At 54.4% G+C, this 20,144-nt stretch overlaps 6 protein-coding genes across 6 annotated transcripts; 3 read left to right on the forward strand and 3 right to left on the reverse strand.

Annotated features, from left to right (window-relative positions):
* Nucleotides 1–553: 553 nt before the first annotated feature.
* On the reverse strand, nucleotides 554–4,656 carry INS49_015464 (uncharacterized protein; the record flags this gene model as incomplete). Its single annotated transcript, XM_043176145.1, has 9 exons — nucleotides 554–997; nucleotides 1,095–1,299; nucleotides 1,370–1,525; nucleotides 1,593–1,811; nucleotides 1,887–2,019; nucleotides 2,087–2,802; nucleotides 3,559–4,184; nucleotides 4,311–4,416; nucleotides 4,499–4,656. 9 exons carry the CDS (start codon nucleotides 4,654–4,656, stop codon nucleotides 554–556), a joined length of 2,763 nt encoding a protein of 920 aa, XP_043019600.1.
* An 880-nt stretch (nucleotides 4,657–5,536) lies between these two features.
* On the reverse strand, nucleotides 5,537–6,683 carry INS49_015465 (uncharacterized protein; the record flags this gene model as incomplete). Its single annotated transcript, XM_043176146.1, has 3 exons — nucleotides 5,537–6,085; nucleotides 6,155–6,418; nucleotides 6,498–6,683. The coding sequence occupies 3 exons, from the start codon at nucleotides 6,681–6,683 to the stop codon at nucleotides 5,537–5,539; spliced, it is 999 nt and encodes a 332-aa protein (XP_043019601.1).
* A 5,974-nt stretch (nucleotides 6,684–12,657) lies between these two features.
* INS49_015466 (uncharacterized protein) lies at nucleotides 12,658–14,106 on the forward strand (the record flags this gene model as incomplete). The annotated part of the gene is made up of 2 exons (XM_043176147.1): nucleotides 12,658–12,742; nucleotides 12,896–14,106. 2 exons carry the CDS (start codon nucleotides 12,658–12,660, stop codon nucleotides 14,104–14,106), a joined length of 1,296 nt encoding a protein of 431 aa, XP_043019602.1.
* Nucleotides 14,107–14,933: 827 nt separating this feature from the next.
* Nucleotides 14,934–16,084, forward strand: INS49_015467 (uncharacterized protein; the record flags this gene model as incomplete). Its single annotated transcript, XM_043176148.1, has 2 exons — nucleotides 14,934–15,225; nucleotides 15,387–16,084. 2 exons carry the CDS (start codon nucleotides 14,934–14,936, stop codon nucleotides 16,082–16,084), a joined length of 990 nt encoding a protein of 329 aa, XP_043019603.1.
* A 553-nt stretch (nucleotides 16,085–16,637) lies between these two features.
* On the reverse strand, nucleotides 16,638–17,682 carry INS49_015468 (uncharacterized protein; the record flags this gene model as incomplete). The annotated part of the gene is made up of 2 exons (XM_043176149.1): nucleotides 16,638–16,949; nucleotides 17,035–17,682. 2 exons carry the CDS (start codon nucleotides 17,680–17,682, stop codon nucleotides 16,638–16,640), a joined length of 960 nt encoding a protein of 319 aa, XP_043019604.1.
* Nucleotides 17,683–18,431: 749 nt separating this feature from the next.
* Nucleotides 18,432–19,614, forward strand: INS49_015469 (uncharacterized protein; the record flags this gene model as incomplete). The annotated part of the gene is made up of 2 exons (XM_043176150.1): nucleotides 18,432–19,112; nucleotides 19,192–19,614. 2 exons carry the CDS (start codon nucleotides 18,432–18,434, stop codon nucleotides 19,612–19,614), a joined length of 1,104 nt encoding a protein of 367 aa, XP_043019605.1.
* Between the last annotated feature and the right edge of the window lie 530 nt (nucleotides 19,615–20,144).

Consider the following 20,144-nt stretch of genomic DNA (forward strand, 5'->3'; position numbering starts at 1 on the left):
AGGCTTTTCACTGTTGGAGATGTGAGGTCTTTATATCCACGCGAGCACGAAGAACCTATCCTTCTTGGACCCAGTACCGGCACACTGGGCCCCCCTTGGGACGGAAGTGCTCGTTTCTCGGAGTTAAGGTGCTGGGTCTTGGGACGGGAGGTTTTGAATTTTGGGACGGAATCTGCTGAATTCGGGGCGCAAGGGGCGCGCTTCTGGGACGGAAGACGCCCGCTTATATGCCAAAAGCTTGGGTCTAGCTATATGATGAGCTCAGTAAGTTTGTTTGTCAAAGACTTGCTTGTTTGTGATTGAGTCATTCATACAAGACAATCTCTTATAGCCACATGATGCTAACAGGACAATTAAACCCCCTCGGACTTAGCCTCTGCCTTCTTCTCCGCATTCTGCAATGCTTAGTTGAAGGGTTTGTTATAATTATTCTTCAATCCGCCTTCAAGGACGTGAGACTCCAAGTGGCCCACGTGTCTGTCCCTGGCCGAATATGAACAAACTGCATTTGGCCTGTATCACTCATCGCCGTTTGATCCCTTACGTTGCTTTCTCACTCTTCAACGGCATTGAAGATATCATATGCACTTTCCACCAGCCAGTCCTTCACTAGACTGTCCATATACTGACCTGGGGTGGCAGCATCAAAGAGGAACGCGAGTGCGTCATCTTGATCATCACCCTCCAAGTCTAGTCCCGCCTGTGGAGGCCCTCGTGGCCCGTCATCTGCGAGCCCTGCTGCCCCGGACGGGCCACCGCAACTCTGCAGCTGTGAGACGTCCTCGCACTGATACCACTCCCGCGCCAACAGCCGCACAGCCCTCAGCGCCCGGTCGCTCCACGTGCACCATGCCGTGCGGAGGTCCTGCAGCACATCGACGCACGTCTGGAGATTCCTGATTCCCTGCGACCTGTTGGGATTCGACGGCTGGGCGTCTATGAGGTGGATCACGGCGGCTGCGAAACACAGGTGTACTGCTGCGATGGGAATCCGGCGCTGTAGGGCACAGTCAGCACAGAAGTTGTCGGAGTACAGGCGAATAACAATGATATTGATGTAATATGATTGAATTCCTGGGAGGCCCAGAACGTACCAAGGTATATTGGTGCTTGTATGTGCGCAACAGCCGTGCGATTTCTGCTGCGGAGTGACAACATATAGCCATATGCCGGTTCTCATAATCATCTCCCTTGGTGCTCCCATCATCGGCGGATGTATCGACGCTCGTGGAGCTCCTCCTTCCCTTGCTGCGGATGAGCGGTCTGTGTAAGAGAATCAAGTGTGCATGATACTGAATGCTGTAGTCAGGGATCCAATCAGTTTTGTTCAAGAATTAGGCGGATATCACGATGGCCTGGAGGAACGTACTGGAAGAGGCAGATGTGAGGAAGCATCGGCACTTTGGGTGAAGCCGGCAGGCGCAGGTGGCTCGGCAGCTCTCTAAAGTGTGTCCGCAATTCCAGGTCTGCTTTGCTAACGACATCTTCCAGCTGTCGGGTCGATAATTTACTGTTGGCAGCATAGCTATGTGATGTTAGCTAAAGTCTCCAAGAAACTGGCCCATGGTGGGCCCTTGTCAGTGTTTCCCTACATTATGTCCATGGCTTCGCAGGCAATGGTATAGGTTTCTGAGACATGGCAGGCTGTCGAAGAGATGTGCGAGTGCATACCTAGTGTGGTCTCCAGAGACGACGCATCAGATGTCGGCAACCAGGGCGTGAACTCCTCATTAGTATCTATGCTAGGCTTCAGACAAGAGATCGTCGATTTTGGGGTGCTACTCGGGCGGCCTAGGCCAACGGAGAAGAGTCTTTGGTTGTCAGTAATTTCTCGGCGGACTCTGGTGCCTGTTGCAAGCAGTTGTCTCAACGGGTAAGCTACTCACTTATCAACGACATAGCATCCCCACCACGTCACTTTCCGTGCTTCGGCCTCTTCTTCTGGCACCAAGGCTGTTGTGGTCCACTTTGAAGAGTCCAAGTGCAGGCCCAGATTATGTGCCATCCTTGTCGCGTTGCCTATAGAAGAGTCGTTTAGATCTAAGATAACCAAACACTCCGGCATGACGGGGACCTGTGTACTTACCCGCGTACAACCAACCTAGAGCCTCCTTCCCATCCGACATGATTCTTAAAGCCAGAAGACAAGCAGCCTGTACCGTGGTGATGCTCGGAGCCTCAGCTTCATAAAGCATCAATATCTTGGCGTGCTCGCAGAATGCATCACCGGCAGTGCTTGGATCGTCCGGCACCGAGCGTAGCTCGGGGCGGTCGGAATACCGCGCTGCTATCGCAAATATCGAGCAAAGCAAGAGTGGCGAACAGAACTTGCCGTCATGCTCCCCACTGAAGCTTTTCAAGAACGCACCCTTGTGGATCACGTAGTTCCACGGGTTCTGCCACCGCCAGTATAGATCGAGGAGATGGTTCTGGAGCTCGTCGGTGACGTTGGCCGTCTTCCCGAGCTGGGCGGCGGCAATTAGGCCTTGCATCTGTGCCTTGAGTGATGGCTCATGGGGGTCCGTCTCGCTCATAGGCTCATGGACGAGATGATATGAACTCTGGGATCCAAAATAATGCACCTGCCCATCGTCGATGACATTAAGACGGCCGACTAGACCGGCCAGATCTGATAGGGGACCTTCCTCGTCTGCCCCGGTCGAGTCATCTTCTTCTTCATACTCGGGTGCCAAGTCTAAATTGCCAGAGGTGTCTGCAGGCTTAGAGCCTAGTGATATGACCTGGGCTTCCAAGTGACGGATCCGGGCCTGCAGGGATTCGACATACTTCTTGCTGGGTGGTCTGAATTGTTGCCAGTAATTAATCTTTCAAATCTCGTCCGAGCCGTATGCATTTATATTTATGAGACATGCCGTTAAGACGACAGGGAGGTAGGGGGCTGGCTGACCTGCGCTTGTTCTCTGCATGTTGGAACTTGCACTCTGTTCCTCGACTTGCGCATGAGCCGCAAATGGGCTGCTGCCCGTCACACTAAGCCAGAGTTAGACTTGACCAAAGAACAGGGGTTCTTGGAACTCACACGCATGCGCTTATGACGACATGCGAGGCACGCGAGCGAGACCCGCTGCCTCTTCCTGCCATCCGGCTGCGGTACGGAGCTCGACATGGTATATATGTGCTGTCGATCGTGAATATGGCGTCGCTTCTCGGCATTTGAAGATTCTCTGATGGCATGTCACACGTCCTCAACATGTCTAATGAACACGATGCTGGCAAGATATTGAAGCGGAGAATGCATACTATGATCAAGCCCGTGAAGCTGTGGTGAACAGACATGGACATGACTAGGACCGAAAAGAAGACCCCGCATTTAATTACTGACCCTATCTGTCGCACTAGATGTGAAGGGTAAGCCACCTTTGATGCACAGATAAACCCCAAAGATAGCGCCGCAAGCGCTGCCATATTACTGTCCACTTGTACGTTCCCGAAAGCGAACGTGCCCAAGAACCTGCCAAAACAATTCCTACATTTACATGATCCCTCCGGCCCATCGCTCAAGGGTCGGCCGCATAAAAAACAGGTCGTGCAGGGTACTTGTTGACGCGCAGACTCAGCTGATCAGGCCGGCAGTAGTGGCCCACAATGTCGAGGTTCTGCTTCGCCTTGGCCTTCTCCGCAAGATCGACATCGGCGTAGAGGATGCACTCCTCGCCGGGGTGAGGACGCTCGACGAGCTCATCGCCCATCGGGGAGTAAATCATGCTGAATCCGCCACCGCTGCCAGGCGTGCAGTTCGCGTACCCAAAGTCCGCGATCCTGCATTTCTTCTTGCCCTCCTCGCTGACCACCTGCGTGCAGACCATCACGAAGCAGGCCCCCTCGAGGGCGACGATCTGCGAGAATCGCATGCTCATCACGTCCGTGATGTGGCCCGGCCAGTCCGCCTCCTTGGCACCGTTCTTATCGGTCGGGTGCGCCCAGAGGACGGGCCAGCTCGAGACGTGCAGGTCGACGTCCTGCTCGTACTCGTAGTACCGCAACATGACCTGGGTGTGTTCCCAGCAGTTGAGGCCGCCGATCTTGACGTCCGGGTGGGCTGTGCTAGGGATCACGGTCTGGAGGGACTCGCCCTGGCCGTCGCCCCAGTAGGCGCGCTCGACGTGAGTGGGCTTGATCTTGCGGCGATGGTGGACGATAACGCCATTCTCGTCGATGAAGGACTGGTCGAAAAGTCAGCTCCGCGTGGGAAGGGATCATGAGATGCGAGTGCTTGCCTGGGCGATGTACAAGGTGTTCTTGTACCGCTCGCTGTACCCGAGGACGACAAAGATTCCAGCTTCCTTGACGGCGGCGCAGATCCGCTTCATCTCATCCGAGTCCTTCACAAGGGAGTTTCGGAAGTATTCGTCCATGAAGCCGGCGTTTTCCGTGGGAGACCTGGCCCAGATGCTCCTTTGGACGTAAGCAATTAGCTAAACACCTAAACAATAACCCAAGCGAGGACGGCATTGAAAGCCGTGACGCAACTACATACCATGGATATCCGGGGATGAAGACCTCTGGGAATCCCACAACATTGGCGCCCTTACTAGCAGCCTCCTCGATGAGGGCAATTGACTTGTTAACGCCGCCCTCGAGGTCTTGCCAAACGGGCTCGGCCTGAATTGCTGCGATCTTAAGCTTAGGAGCCATGACTGTTTGCTTTGGTGAATACTCAAGACTATTGATGCGTGTTCAGAGTAGGGAATCAATTTGTGTTGGGAAGCCTGTGTTGCATTTGTCTCGTGCGGGCAGATTCTCTCTCTGTTATAGCATTTGAAGTAGATGGCATGTTTCGCACTCCTTCTACGGGCCATTAGTATCCTATCTGGTATTTAGAGATCTTCATCCTCGTATGCCACTATCACTGCATTCATCTTATGCACTAGGCTTCCCCAGATTTAGGACGGGTGAGCATTATCCTATCAGCCCCTCTCTCAGCTTCGAATCTCCGAAAGCTTATTGGGTTAGGGGTGATGATCATGACCTGGGCGTTTATCACCGGGTAAGCACTACCCTATCTGCTACCACCTTCAGAACTACACTCACCACCTCAAAAAAGAAATGGGAGATGCAAGCATCTGTCTCAATGTGAATCGGGGATGAATGAACGCAATATCGAATGCCTGGGAAACCCTCTACTTGCTTGATAGGAAAAGTCCTGACTTTGTAGCAAATACTTGATAAAGGGAAGGAGAGCATACCAATGGCTTGGTGGTAACAACCAGACGACACATGGTTGAGCAAGCGGTGGAGTGGATAAACATCTATATTCGGGCTGTTAGAAAAATTCCACAAAGCATTGCATAATCACAGACAACCATGCGTTCGTTCGAGCCGATTAAGCAATGTTGCACTGCTGGGACATGCGCCAGAGGAAGGCTCAATATCTGGTGTCATTCACACACGAGAGACGGCAGGGATATAATTCAGCTACACATCCAATACTAATATGTACAATCAGAAAGCTGCCTAACTAGTCACCTCTCTCCTTTTGTTTTGTGGCTTCCTTGATCTAGAACACCTAAGCATCCTAAGCAGGGACATACTTCTTCAACAGACTATCGTAGTACTGGTATGCAGTTCCACTGGGCGGCTCAAAGCTCGAATACGTGGACGCCGGCCACCAGGGCCCTGCAGCCCACCACAGCGCTCCCTGCCAAACATCCGAGTTGGCCTTCAGGTGGTCCAGAAGCCCCGTCACGGCAGAGAGACACTGGCTGTTCGGTCCCCCGGCGAACTCGCCCAGGACGCCGAGCTTTCCGTTGGCCCTAAGCCAGTTGGTGGCGCCGACGATACGGTCGACACCTATAGTGCCCGAGACGCAGTCGCCACTGGAGCCGGAGCCGTCCGAGTTCAGGTATTGGTGCATCTCGTACACGAGCTTGTTGTTGGGGTCTTTGAGGCCCTTCAGGTTGTCGTTGGTCGTGTTCCACGTCCAAGCCCCTGTCCACGAGTTTCCCTCGGCGAATATGTACTGCGAGGTTGCGCCGGTCCCTCGAATCGCGGTGATGGCGGCTTGGTTGAGGTTCAGTACCAGGGTCTGGTCCATGTCGTGATATTCATTGTTGATATCGAAGATCTAGTGTAGAAATCAACCCATTAGACCGACGCGGACTCGTCAGATTGTTTTGGCTGGTGAACCACTTACGACATTGGCATTGCTCTTGAATTGCGTGGCAAGGTTCTTCCAGAATGTGCCGAAAGCAGACGTGTCTGTAATAACTGCGCCATTGTATCTACCGTAGTTGTGGGCGTCAAGGACGGCAAATTTGCCCTTCCCGGTGATGTGAGTAACGACGCTGGTGAGATTGTTGAGGTACCCGCTGTCCAGCTGCGCAGTGATGCTTCCACGAGCCATACGCTCGAGTAAAAATGGAATGCGGAAGATGTTATAGCCCTCACTGATCAAAGTCTGGTGGAATTCTCTGGTCAGCAAGTGCGTATCTAAGTAACCTTGGAAATCATAATGAAAACATTCGGGTCGGTCGTACGTCAATCGTTGTGGTCGAGGGGAAATAGAAGTCCACGCCCCAGGTCCCGGGTAAGGCTGTCCCGAACTCAGCAACAGACTCGCTAACACCGAGCCATTTAAGCCCAGATGCAGCAGCCGCCTGAGGCACAACCGCCGCCTGCGCAACGGCAGCGACGGTGACAGAGAGAAGAATCGAAGGTCTCATGGTGAGTGGGATGAGTGCTTTCAGTGTTGGTAGCCAACCCAATCATAAGGGCCGAAACGACAGCGACGGAAATTAGTGGTTTATAAACATTTGAAAAGTCGCTGACGCCCAAGTCGAATCGTCCCCCCCCCCTCCGGAGGGTCCTTGTGGCTTTGAAGCGTACTCTACGATTCGACTCTTTGACATTTTGGCCCGTCCGGCCTTGACATGAGTGATGGCTCGGTACTATCTCCGTCCCCAAAACGGCAATATGGTACTAGGAGGCCATAGAGATTCTCCTTTGTGGGAATATGCCCACGCCACCTCACGGCCTTTTAGGGGGTAGCACCAGCCAGGGATTGCTAGTCCAGAAGTTCGAGTCAGTGGCCAATCATCCACTAGCATGATTCTTCCTTCTGGGATATCACATTCTCATGAATTGAACCGCCGGGGAAAGGGATGCTGGGTGAGCATAAGCCTCGAAGGAGATATATTACCATGTCACCCTGCGCGAGCCATGTCCTAGATGTTCACACCTCTTCGGGACTGGAGACGCGGCACTGTCAGAAAATGTGAGATCTATAGGGGCAGCTCGGCCTATTTCACGGCACATAGCGCGCCAAGACAGCGTGACAATATGGTCATTGCCGGGTCCGCGTAGGATACAACCTCCGCGAACTAGACCATTCGCGGTGGGGACATGACTTTGTTCATGGATACCATCGTACATTCGTTGCATTGGTCGAAGCTTTCTGAATTCCTGTCCAATGGTATGGCCATTTTTATTGTGAGGTGTGCCTCCGCTGACCCGTCGGCTTCGTCCGCTCCGCCCACATTGACAGCACTGCAGGGACGGCGGCAACGGCGGGCCTGATTTCTTTCGGCTCTCCGTGGTGATCAAAGACTGGTCGTCACCATCTAAGATGTCACAGAGCCCCGAAGTTCCACTGCCTCGATTGTGAGCACCACGGAGCAGCACGCAGAGGGCTTCCACTGACATGCCTGTCATGGCGGAATTGCATACCGCGTAACTATTCCAGTAGGATCTGAAGTGACTAGAAGAGAGGAGCAGAACGCACGGGAGAAGAAAAGGCAAGCAGACAAATGATATAATAGCGACCTTTACACAAACTCCTACGTAATCATCAGCGAACTTGTTAGCGCCACTGCGCACAAACGACCAGGAATGCTCTCTGGCGGAGAGGGACCTATACACTTGTCCACACAAGGACGGGAATTAAAAACACACTCGAGGTAATCTAGCTTGAGAGACGCCTTGGCGACTTATCTCATTTACGCCATGGCTTAGTGTCCCGAGCGTTTGCGCACGTCGACCTTTTCCTTCCGCAAAGCCTCAAGAAACAAGCTTCCGCAGTTCATTCACATGCCCGTAGACCTTCCAATCAGCACCTGATCTGGCTCACGATCAAGGACTGATTGCCACCTTGTACATATATATATCTAAATAGAGGAAAGAGGGTGCCAAATCAAAGGTGCAATCAAGTACATGATGAAAGAGACTAGACTGACTGTTGTAGGATTACTTTTTCAACTCACAAAGTAAACTACCACTGCTCCTCAAACGTTTTGCTACAAATCTTTCCATAAATATCGAATCGCTGATTTCATATCGTATCTGGATCATCCTATCCCACAAAGGTCAATATATGGGAAAGCCACCTTGACCGTTGCTACGATCTGATCACTAATATACTGTTGCAAAAATAAAGAGAATTAGGGACAGTTGGCGGTGGGAGGAGAGCATGGAACTTAATTCTTATTTTGAAATACACTGTTAATGTACTGGTATGAATACCAATACACTTGGTCCTTTATCTTTATGGCAAGATGGCAAGACAGAGGTTCTAATCACTCCATGGTGTGACATTGCTAATGTATGTGTGTGTGTGTGTGTGTGCTGGACCCCATTGAAAGACATATCTGCCTTAAGCATTCCAAATTTGAAATTAAGGTATGTTTTCTCTTCTCGTGTGATGTTTATGGTCTAGCTGAACGCAAACCAGCCGTATACTACATCGAAATTTCATCATGTGTCGTATCAACATCACCTTGTACAAGTATTGCAACTACGATGAGGCGGAAGTCAGACTCCCGACGGGCAGTGATGGCGAATGTACAATGGCAAGTGCAAACACGACCACAGTAAGGGGCAACAGCGCTTGCCCATATCATCTAGCCGCAGCGCAAGCGAGTTGGGGAAGAGGATCTGGTGGCCGGGAGGTTGGTTGAAGGGACCCGGGTCGCCGACACCACACCAGACGTTAGATCAAGCATTCATGAGGCATTACTATCACACGGATTGCAATTCAGGCTGACCCTTGATTGCTATTTGGTATAGAAAGTTAAGATTATGGTTAAAAATCCAATAGAATTGCAGGTCGTTTCGAATTGCAAAGGATCAGTATCCTCCGACCCACAACACTGTTCCAGTAACATCCCTACGCGTGTTCTGCCCATTTCTATCGTTGCGCAGCACTAATACATGTATTGATGGTATCCCTCCGTGCTGTATCTACTTCCACTGCATGAAACACAACATTACCGTCAATCTCCTCATCTGCTGTGAGCTCCAGTAACTTGGGATTGGGGTCCTCCTCAGTGACATGATGGTCAAAACAGATCCCCATGTAATGATTGGCCCTGTTTTCGGGACCATCAGGTCCCATAAACGCCTTCGACCATCCGAAACCCATCTCCAGCTTGGAAAACTCGGCACCAAATAGCGCCCTGCCTACGTCGCGGGTCATCTGGTTAATGGCAGCTCTCCCTTTCCGTCCAACTCTAGAAAAGCCATCACCTTCCTCCAACGGGACCATGGAAGGGTCAATGAATTTCAACAGATCCCGGTTAATTCGCACTGAGATACGAGTGGGTCCTTCCCCAAGGGGAAAAAGACTGGTCGGCGCGACGGAGATAGGCATAATGGTCGTCTGTCCACTTGTGTTAAAAGGCCAAAATTTCAATGGCGATCACTGATAGACGTAGCTTGACTGATTGTTGATGAACTGACTGTCTTGTTTTTGGCAAGCTGTCAAAACTTTTGGAAGGGTCCGAAAGGAGTTCAAGGCGTCAGTGCTGGCGGTGGGGTTCGCCTTACACCAACTGCATAACCATTTGTGCCCGGCTATTCAATGCGCATGACACGTTACAGACGACCGTGTTTGCGGCCTTCTCGCCAATGCATGGATTGAAAAATCACGCCAGGCTTCAAAGCCCTTGTTTTGTTCGACAATGTCTTTAAGGGCAATTCGATGCTGGTCTTGGTGTTTGTTGGGTCTGGAGTGGTGGTCAAGGTGGTTTATACACTGAGCATTGCTGTACACAGCTTATGAAAAACTTGGCCAGGTTCAAGTCGTAGTAAGGCAATATAAAGAGCCACGAGTGTTACCCATCTTAATTATCGGATATCTGTATGAGGGAAGGCCTCGACACGTTGCCAGGTGCCAGAGGTCACTTGTGTCTTGGGTCATCAGTTAAGCCGCATACTGAGTTATATCTCAAATTGTCCTTGAAGCCTTCAGTCATCACGATTTTGCAAGTGTCCCACGATGTCTGGCATGCGACGCAACCTCGTCTCGTTCGACTTTCGGCACACCTGTCTTGCTGATCCCTTGTGGCAACTGTTGAAGCTCGTCCGTGCATCTAGAGCTCCAAGCCTGAGATGACGGCGTGGTACTGCCGGCTTGCAATTATACTGCTCCGTCATACTACCGTCTGCCATTTTGAAGTGCTCCAGTACAAAATATGTACGAATGAAGCCTGCCTGCATTGGACACGATGGCTAAGTGGAAGTGTTCTCGTCTGCCAATCTGCTTATACAAGTCCCCCGCTTACGTTCGGCCATAAAGAGGAAGACGGCACGGTGGCGCGAACCTGTCATGTCCTTGACGCGGTGCAGCGCGACTCCACTCCTCCCCATGCTTTGCGCAGACGTGATGATTGGCTGCTCACGGATACGTCTCACTTGAAACACAGCCAATCCCCCCACCTGGCCGCCGTGTGCTGTGCACATGTGCTTGCTGCTGCACCTGCGCAGTAGTGTGTGGTCTACCGCAGTCCATGGCTTCCTGCCCCTGCAGCTGGCTTCTGCACCTCTTCCCGCCAGCCCGCCCACTCAGTACAGTAGTCTACAACTCGACGAGGAGGAGACTGCCGTTCCCAGTCTGATCTCCCCAATACATCCTCCTCTTGGTGATCCTGTGTTGCCGTCTTCAGACTTGTCAATCAGGAGAAGCAAACGTACAGATAGCTTCTAGACAATCTGCAGTCCCTTTTCATACGAGGCCTGGGTTTGCCTGTCCGGATATCGACGGGCTGAGCAGTCACCATCCTTCCGTCCTTCCTGCTTGATTATCGAGCTGCCCCTCCTCGTCCTTTCCGCGCCTCTCCCTCACTTCCAAGGCGCCAACTTGTCAGCCGTTCAGGCAGTCGATCAATCAATCAGTCAATCCCTCAGACGCCGGGGCGTCCTCCCTGCATCATTGTCTGATTATCTCCTGCATTTGTCCCATTCCAAAACAGACCAATCTGCGGCGCAGTCCAGGCGTTTTGTCGGGCACTTTTCTCTTGGATCCTTCCAACCGGCAATTTTCCACTTTACGCGATCGGCTCAATCACGAAAGTTCGCGTCACCCGTCACCCGTCAATCCGCCCGGGATTGCCTTTTCCTTCTTCCATCTTTTATCACTATCTCACCCCGGCACAAGCAAGGTCCCAGGGGACTCCACGTGGAACTCCTCCAGACCTCCACGAGATCCATCTCCGGCCCATCAGTTGCACCGCTGTAACTGGCCCGTTGCTTGCTTGTTCGGTAAGTCTGCAGACCCCGGCTGCTGGATGCTGTAGTGCGTGCAGCAGCAGGGCAGATCTTCCCCCCACCCGAGCTGCCAGCTTCCAAACCTGCCAACCTGCCCCAAGCTTCCTCCTCCTCCTTGTCGCGCGACATTTGATCCCCCCGATCACACCCCCTTCGACCCAATCAAGCCCTCACTTCCATCTCTTCCCCCCTTCGCCTCACCGCACCTCACCTCACCTGCCCGACCAACCAACCTACCTTACTCAACCTTATCGCCAATTGAATTCCTGGCCCACGATCCCAGAAAGAACCGACCGTGGTGTGGCTCTGAACCAGCTTCTCGGCCCTGGGCGGGACAAGGGAAATGCCGGTCTAACAGCGCATAAGAAGCAGGATTGTCTCCCCGCCCTATCAGGCTCTCGAACTCGAACAGCCGCCCGCCTAAACACCTGCGAGACGGGACCGACCACTGGTCGCACACCACACCACCTCCTGCTTGTCACCTTGTACCAATCCCAATCTCCGAATACTACCATACGACTAGTCCCGGGCTGCTGGCGCAGCTCGTCGCATGAAGCATTAACCGCACCTGGCCTCGTCGACTTGGGCCACCCCCCCTCTTGAGACCTCTCCAGTCACCTCGCGCCGATCTACCACCGCCACCCCTTCCCAAGTACCACACGGCAACCCGCACGCCAGCGAACTTGGTGTAATAAGACAATACCCGCCCACACCTTTTCTCTCTCTCTTTGCCTGAGGCCTTTCCCCCCTCTTCTCCTCTTTTCCAATCTCAGTTCCAATTCCATTCCAACCTGACCGATTCAATCATTTGTATCTCGGTCCGAAAGACACTGGGAAGAAAGCTCGAAGTTGCGGCTCCACAATCCCGGCCGAGTCGCTTCTCACCGGGCAGAAGTTGATCCCCTCTCATTGGCTCCACACCACCAGCGAGGAGCACAATTCGGCCCCTCTCGACCTGTCAAGCACATCAGACAATCTGCAGCTTGACGCTCCGACCTCCCAAACCTAATTCGACACCCATTGGGCGGGAATCGGTAACTTGAACATCCCCATCGCATCGTGCATCGGTCTAGTAACAGGCTCCTCCGGCTTCAAGCTTGCCTGACGTGTCCTGCGACCGTGTTTGTTTGTTTGTCGGCGGTCCGCCCCCTCCGCACAATGGCAGCTGTCACACGTCAGCCGTTTGCGCCCCTTGACGGGACACGACTGCAGAGCTTGACAAGCGCCAGGAACCAGCAAGCTTGTGAGTTGCTGCCCACCAAAGACCTGCAATTTCCTCACCCCAACCTCGCTATTGGCTTGTATTCCTGAGTGAGCTCTGCGATTGGAGCCCGTCTTGTCCTATCGTGTTGCCATCGTCGTACAGGACAGTGAATCAGTGCTAATGAATCAGCAGCACTGTCATCTCCTGGAAAGCGCAAGGTCGCTGACTTTCTCAACATCGATGATTTCGAGAATGTCGACCCTGCACTCCTGTTCTCTAAAAGGTCGAAGGCCAGCTCGTCCGATAGCTCCAGCAAAAACTTCTTCAAGCCACCCTCACTCATCATCACCAAGTCCTCTTCCACCCCGGCATTACCCAGCGGCAAGGATGGGATCTCTGCTTCAGTCTTCAGCAGTCCTCTCAAGGGCGCATCGCCACGTCCGCGGTCCATTCTGAACCCAAAGTCACCGGCCAAGAAGCTCAGCAGTCTCTCTCGCGGCTCAATCACCCCGATGTCCGCACCAGCAGGCCGCTCCCCAACCCGAGGTAACAAGCGGATCGGTATCCTCAACAGACGGCGAACAGAGACTTTTACTCGAATCGATCCACCGACATTCAGCCTCTCGTCGACACCATTCTCGCTCGAGGCTGCCATCAAGGGTACAGTGCCAAGCTATGCCGCGAAGACGCCATCCTCCACCAAGGCCGGTTCCTCTGCATCGTCGTCCCTGTCACTGTCGAATTCAGAAGATTTCTATGGCTCGAATTTGAAATCTTCGTGGGAATTCGATATTCATGAGGACACCCCCGAGCAGGAAATGACCAACCTCCTGCAGCACAGCACATGTCGGCTTGATATCAGCAGCGACGAGGAGTGCGAGCGGAAGTTGGGCCGGGAGAAGGCCGAGGACCGGGGCAAGGAGAACGTCCCGCCTGCTGATGATGTTTCTCAAACCTCGGCCCGGAGAGCGACCACAATGAGCGAGGGCGGAATGGAGTACGAGAAACCCCGCACAGCTCTCGGTGACCTGAATGTAGAAGACTTCTACGCCGAGGGCTGCGATCTTACGTCAGTGTTCATTGTCCCAGAGGACGAGGATGACGGCACAGTCGTGGATGGGGAACAGCCGGAGAAGCCCCAGGATGAGGCACGCGCCGTGCTACACGATGGCGCTACCTCAGAGTTGAGCCTCGAAATCAAGGCCGACGCTGAGGCAACGCCCGAGCCAGAGGAACCCGAGGAGCATGTGAAACTGGCGACTCTTCAGCCTGTAGAGGGCACAGGCGAGAGCTTCGACCTATGGGAGAGCTCAAGTGCCAAGGAGGAGGGAGACGGCGCGCCGAGCCCGATGCCCGCTTCTCCTGCTTCAGAAACGGGCGAGGACTTTGGTGATGAGGGTTGAATACTCGCCCTACTTCCGGTTTCTCTATTGCTTTGACTTGTTGCGTTTCCAGGAGTTATATTGGATAAGGCCAGGGGAGAAGCCATTGGAGTACATGGCTATCTCAGGTGGTATTTCAAGCGCTTGATTGATGTTTATTCTCGAAGATTTGCTTTTGCTGGGTCGTTCGGTATGGTTTGGCCGGGTCAGGATTGCCGGTCGGGTCGGTTACGGTTACGGTAACGGGAGGGTTCAAGGCGTATGAGTGGGTGAGGTGCGGACCTGCGCCAGTAAACGCTCTTTTGACAGAGCCCAAAGGGGGCTTACGCTGCTGTAAATGGTAATAGAAGATATTGTTCAGATCCAAACATTCGCTGTGTCGACCTGCCCGGGGTACCAAAGCCGACCGTGCAGTTGGGATGTCAGGCCCCTACGATGTGCTCGCAGCATCAAGTCCTGGAAGTGACGTGTCCGTCATTGCTCAACAACGGACCTGTAGGTTGATAAATGAAGGGAGCTTGGGATGCAACATGAGCTATCATTCGTATGAGAAATGGTTTCTCAAGATGTTTTGTGTGGATGACAAGGAGTAGCACTGTTCATGCCGACAGCTTCGACGCGGAAAAGCCCCACCAAGAGACGGCAGTGCCTGCAAGCGTGCTAAGCCAAGCCCAAGGAGCCTCAACCCCAACTTATAACAAGCGGTAGTCACCGACTCGGAGATCGACCAACTCATCCCGTCTCTTATATTCGGATTATCGAAATCCGATTAGTCGTATTGCTGAGAAGGAATACCGGATACTCTCCCTCTCGCGCCTCTTTATCCCCCTCACCAGCGGTATTCGACCATGGCCGCGACGAACGGTCCCGCCGCGTCTGCTTCATCGCTACCAAACGCGTCTTCTGCAATGGGGTCCTCGTCCACCACCACAACCCCTGTGATCAGCACCGTCAGCGATGCCACGGTCCCCTCAGCGGGAGGGTCGCAAGGGTTAGAGGAGCAGGAGGGCCCCGCTGTCGCGCGCGGCGCGTTCGTCGTGCTCGAGGGCCTGGACAGGAGCGGCAAGACGACGCAGGTCAAGCTGCTGCAGAGCAGGCTCATCGAGGCGGGGAGGAGGGTGCAGCTGATGAGATTTCCTGGTGAGTTTTTTATGTGTTCTTATATGTGTGCTGGTGGCGATGGGTTCATTCTGGAGCGGTGGTGTCTGGCATGGGAGACTCTAGGATGCACATCGGACAGATCAGATGGGACTGGCCATACGGAGTTGAATATTCACTGACCGGGATTGTGGTTGAAGTAGCTCAAGTGAGCAGTTCTTCTCAAATCACCCATTTCAAGAAGCTGAATGCCTCATTCATCATCATGTACAAGTCCTGCGATCCGTTCCAAGATCTCATCTCGGCCCTCACCGGCCCGGGCGGGACCAGCTCACTGACATTCTTCCCAGACCGCACAACGCCCACAGGCCAGATAATAAACCAGTACCTCTCCTCCTCGGCCACCCTCCCAGACCAATCAATCCACCTCCTCTTCACCGCCAACAGGTGGGAGGCCGCCCCCACCATCGCCGCGCTCCTGGCGCAGGGCGTCACCGTCGTCTGCGACAGGTACTACTACTCGGGGATGGTCTACAGCGCCGCGAAAGGCAACCCCTCCCTGGGGCTGCCCTGGGCGCGCGCCCCCGAGGCGGGGCTGCCGCGACCGGACGCCGTTGTTTTCCTGGACCTGGACGAGAAAAAGGCCCGCGAGCGCGGCGGGTTCGGTGAGGAGAGGTATGAGACGGCGGAGATGCAGCGGCGGGTGCGGGGGTTGTTCTGGGGCTTGAAGAAGGGTGATGTCGGAGGGGTGCCGTTTGTTGAGGAGGCCGAGGACCTGGTCGTTGTTGATGCTGGGGGGAGCGTGGAGGAGGTTGCGGAGGCGATTTGGGGGGCTGTGAGGCCGAAGGTTGAGGGGGTCGAGAAGGGGGAGTCAGGGGCGGAGGTCAGGAGGGTGTCATGACGCATCGGCCGCTTGTGATCAAGATGGCATGGATTCTTGGAGGTCACTGTATAGACATGTCGGTCTTGGAGCACTACCAGACGTGTTCACGTTAGATGGCTCACGAAGTATGAGCACGCGTCTGGGGGCACATAGGAGTGGTAATATTCGCTCTGAGGGCATTCCCAATTGCCGTAAAATTATGCTTTTGGATGAGTACAGGAGGAGTTGAGCCCACAAACGCCAGTCTTCCGCACAGCTAGCCGACCCCCATTCCCAAATGAATGCTTCGATGTTGAATACCATAGGCGGGCATGATGAATGCCATGTTGCGCCCGATCTACCGCCCTGTCCGAATTTTCCCAAACGCCGAGATTCGTATGCAAAACCAGACATGCTCAATGCTGAAGCGCGAGCATGTTGGGGCGTTGCCGCTTCTTGTAATGAGTTGATCATCCAGCCTTCCCACCGAAGGCACCTTGTACACGTCGTATACCATGAGACATAACTGAAGGGAAAAAAATGCCAGCTGCCACCTCTCAATTACGTCCCCGAACGCCACAAGATTAGTTCATTAGACCCGGCGGTTGACGCTGATCAGGTTCAGGAACTCATTCCTCGTCTTCTCCTTGCGCTCGAAGCAACCCAAGACACAACTCGTGATGGTGCTCGTGCTGGTCTTCTCGACACCCCTCATGACCATGCACAGGTGGCTGGACTCCATGACGACCGCGACACCCTGGGGCTTGAGGACTTCCATGATCGCATTGGCGACCTCCTTAGTCAGCCGCTCCTGGATCTGCAGCCGGCGGGCGAACAGCTCTGCGATTCGGGGCAGTTTCGAGATGCCGATGACGGACTGGTTTGGAATGTACCCGATATGCATCTACCAACGGGCGTCAGCTCCCCCTATTCCAAGAGAAGCGCATATACACCGCCCACACGCGACCAATGGACCCCGGAGAACTTACCTTCCCGGTGAACGGCACCAGGTGGTGCTCGCACATGCTGAAGACCTCGATGTCCTTGACGATGACCATCTCGTTGTGGCCCTCCTCGAAGATGGCGCCGTTGACGATGTCGCGCACGTTCTGCTGGTACCCCTTTGTGAAGAACAGCATGGCCTTGGCGTACCGCTCCGGGGTGGCCAGCAGGCCCTCGCGGTCGGCGTCCTCGCCCACGCACTCGAGTATCGTCCGCACGGCGCCGCACATGCGGGCCAGCCGCTTGTCCGCCTGCTCCTTGGTCTCCTCCAGCCGCTCGCGCGTGCCCGAGCTGGGCCGCGACAGCCCGTCGAAGTCGATCACGGGGCTCGGCGACCGCGTCACCGTCCCGCTCGTGGCGGCGGCGGCGGCGCCTGTGGTGGAGGTGGTCGTTGTCGTGGTGGCCTCGGTGGTGGCGGTGGTGTGCGGCGTGGAGGACTTCTTGGACTTCTTCTTCTTGGGGCGGTCGGGGATGTCTCGGGGGTCTCGCGCGGGGGCGCTGATGCTGTCTCGCCTCTCGTGGGCGCCGTTGACCTTGTGGTGTTTGCGCTTCTTGTTGCTGGATCGCTCCTCGCCCGAGTGGTGCGCGTTGCGCCGCCCGCCGGAGGACGAGCTGGTGATGCTTGCTGTGTCCATTTTTTCTGCGGATGGCATTGGAAAAAGTCCAGCGTCTGCCTGTCTCCTTGTCCTGTCCTGTCCGCCTGCCTATCCTGCTGGTATATATATATATATGTATATTCGCTATTCGTTTGCTTTCATGCAGGTCTGAGAAATCGTGAAAGAGAAAAAAGGAATCAGGCAAGCATGTGCTATTTGTCGCTTGACAATCGATCATGTAGGTACAGAGACAATGGGGAGCCCCGTAGAAAGGTCAATTGAGGGCTACAGGAATGAGTCGATTCCCCCTCGAAGGATTGTTCGGCCTCCGATGCAGCTGACCGAGGAGAGGGAGAATCGGTCTAATACATCGTAGTCGCAGGCAAATTTGCTGCGATGGCTGACTGACACTGACTCTCGGCAGTCTGGCGCTGGCCGCCGCGGTCGGGGCAGCTTGTCAGGGTCCTGCAGCGGTGACTTAACTGGAGCTTGCCTGCCCGCCCGTCCTTATCTTATCAGTCCTGGTGGAGCTTCCAGCAACTCCCAGCTGTCCGGGGTTGTGCTACTGCAGCAGTGGGCCATCGACTGTCGACTCGACTTCAACGCTTCGGCGCAAACGTCACCTTTGGCATCTGCTCCCTCGTCGCGACCTCTTTTTGTTTCTCACCCCATCAACAGGTCCTTCAACACAACCACTTCTAGCTGTCAGCCGACTCGCAACGGCCTGGCCTATCTTTTCATTACGGGGCCGACACACGACGTAATTTCAGTCACATTACGTTGTCAAGATGAGCTCGCCGCCGTATCAAAGCCAAACCTCTCCTCCTGCGCACTCTCCTCCCTATCCATCGCACTCCCAGCTCCCAACCCTCAACACCCTCGCAAATGGCGCCGGATCATCGAAGAAGCGCTCGGCTGGTGATGGCGGCCCTTCTCCCTCCATGAAGCGCAGGAAGCCCTCCACAATGTCCGTCACTTCAGTTGGCTCCGCCCATCCGCTCCGACAAACGTCCTTTCCGCCAGACGAGTCTCCTTTCGCGGCCCGATCACCGAGTGTGGGGTTCGACAATGACAACGTCAGTATGGTTTCCGGCTCCGCTGTCTCGGTTAGTGCGCCCGCGAAGAAGAAGCGCGGTCGTAAAAGCAAAGCCGATAAGGCTCGCGAGGCTGCCGAGAAGGAGGGAACACCTAGCGCGGTCGGAGGCAGGGCCATGACGGCGGCCAGTGGCAGGAGTGGCGCGGGCAGAGGCGCAGCGAGCGCTGTGGGGGATGACGGCGCAGATGACGAGGAGGAGGATGACAAGGATATCAAGACCAAGATGGGAGTGGCACAGTTCGAGAGGAGCAGGGAGGAGCGAGAGGAGGAGAAAAAGCTGCGATTCATGCTCGTCCAGCAGATGGATAGGGACCAGACTGAGAGGTACGAGATGTGGCACGCCGCGAAGTTGACCGAAAGCGTCGTCAAGAGGGTAAGCACTTGGGAACCAACAACCCGTTTCCTGCCAATTTTGTCACCATGGGAACAAACACTGATTATGCCTACTACAGATCGTCAATGCTGCTGTCTCGCAATCTGTGCCCGCCAATGTCACAAAAGCCATGCAGTCGGTCGCCAAGGTCTTCGTCGGCGACATCATCGAGGAGTCACGAAGGGTGCAGTCAGAGTGGGTAGACAAGTCGGGCGAGACACAAGCCGAGGAGGGCGTGTCATTTCCTCCATGGCCCTACGAGGAAGAGGAGCACTGGGATGAGCCTGAGGACGGCCGGCCGAGAGCGACACACCCCAAGGTCAAACCCAAGGAGCCGCCCAAGGGTGCTCTACGTCCAGATCACGTGCGCGAGGCATGGAGACGGTACAAGCAAGGAGCCGAGGGCGGTAATGTTGGTGCGCTGGGTTTGTGGCACCTGCAACAGAGCAGTGGTGTCGAGAGGTTTGGTGTGAAGTCCCGTGGCCGTCGCTTGTTCAAGTAATCAGCTTGACAAGGTGGACAGTCACGACCGCTTGCCAACAATTGTGGTGTTTGTTACTTGGTCAAAGCACCAATCACTTAACACGCACATTCACGTCCAGGTTTCCAGTCATACAGTACGACATCGCGCAGTTAGAAGAAGCGCGTTCTCACTTCGCTCCCGGGAAGGTTGCGAGAGTGCGCCTTTTCAGACAGTCTCGGGGAGACGGAGAAAGCAGAGCCAGCAATGATGATACCCAGTCGGAGGCCTGTGAACTCCGAGATAATTCAGCAGTGATTACACCGAACAAATTGAACAGATCACCTGACAACCCGCGGTCCAAGGGATTCCATCTGGTGTTTTGGCTTGAGTGACGAAATATGGCCGGGCCAACCTGATCGCGAACGATCAGCTGCAGATACGAGGCCGAACATGCGCGCGATGTACTCCCAACGGCGGGGACTAATGCGTAGAGGCTGCAGCATCCGCACACACACCGAGATGAGATGGATCGCATAGTGCAAAAGAAGGGAGCATTCGTCATCTCCAGC

This window comes from Diaporthe citri, assembly GCF_014595645.1.
Source record: "Diaporthe citri strain NFHF-8-4 chromosome Unknown scaffold_9, whole genome shotgun sequence".
Taxonomy (NCBI): Eukaryota; Fungi; Ascomycota; class Sordariomycetes; order Diaporthales; family Diaporthaceae; genus Diaporthe; species Diaporthe citri.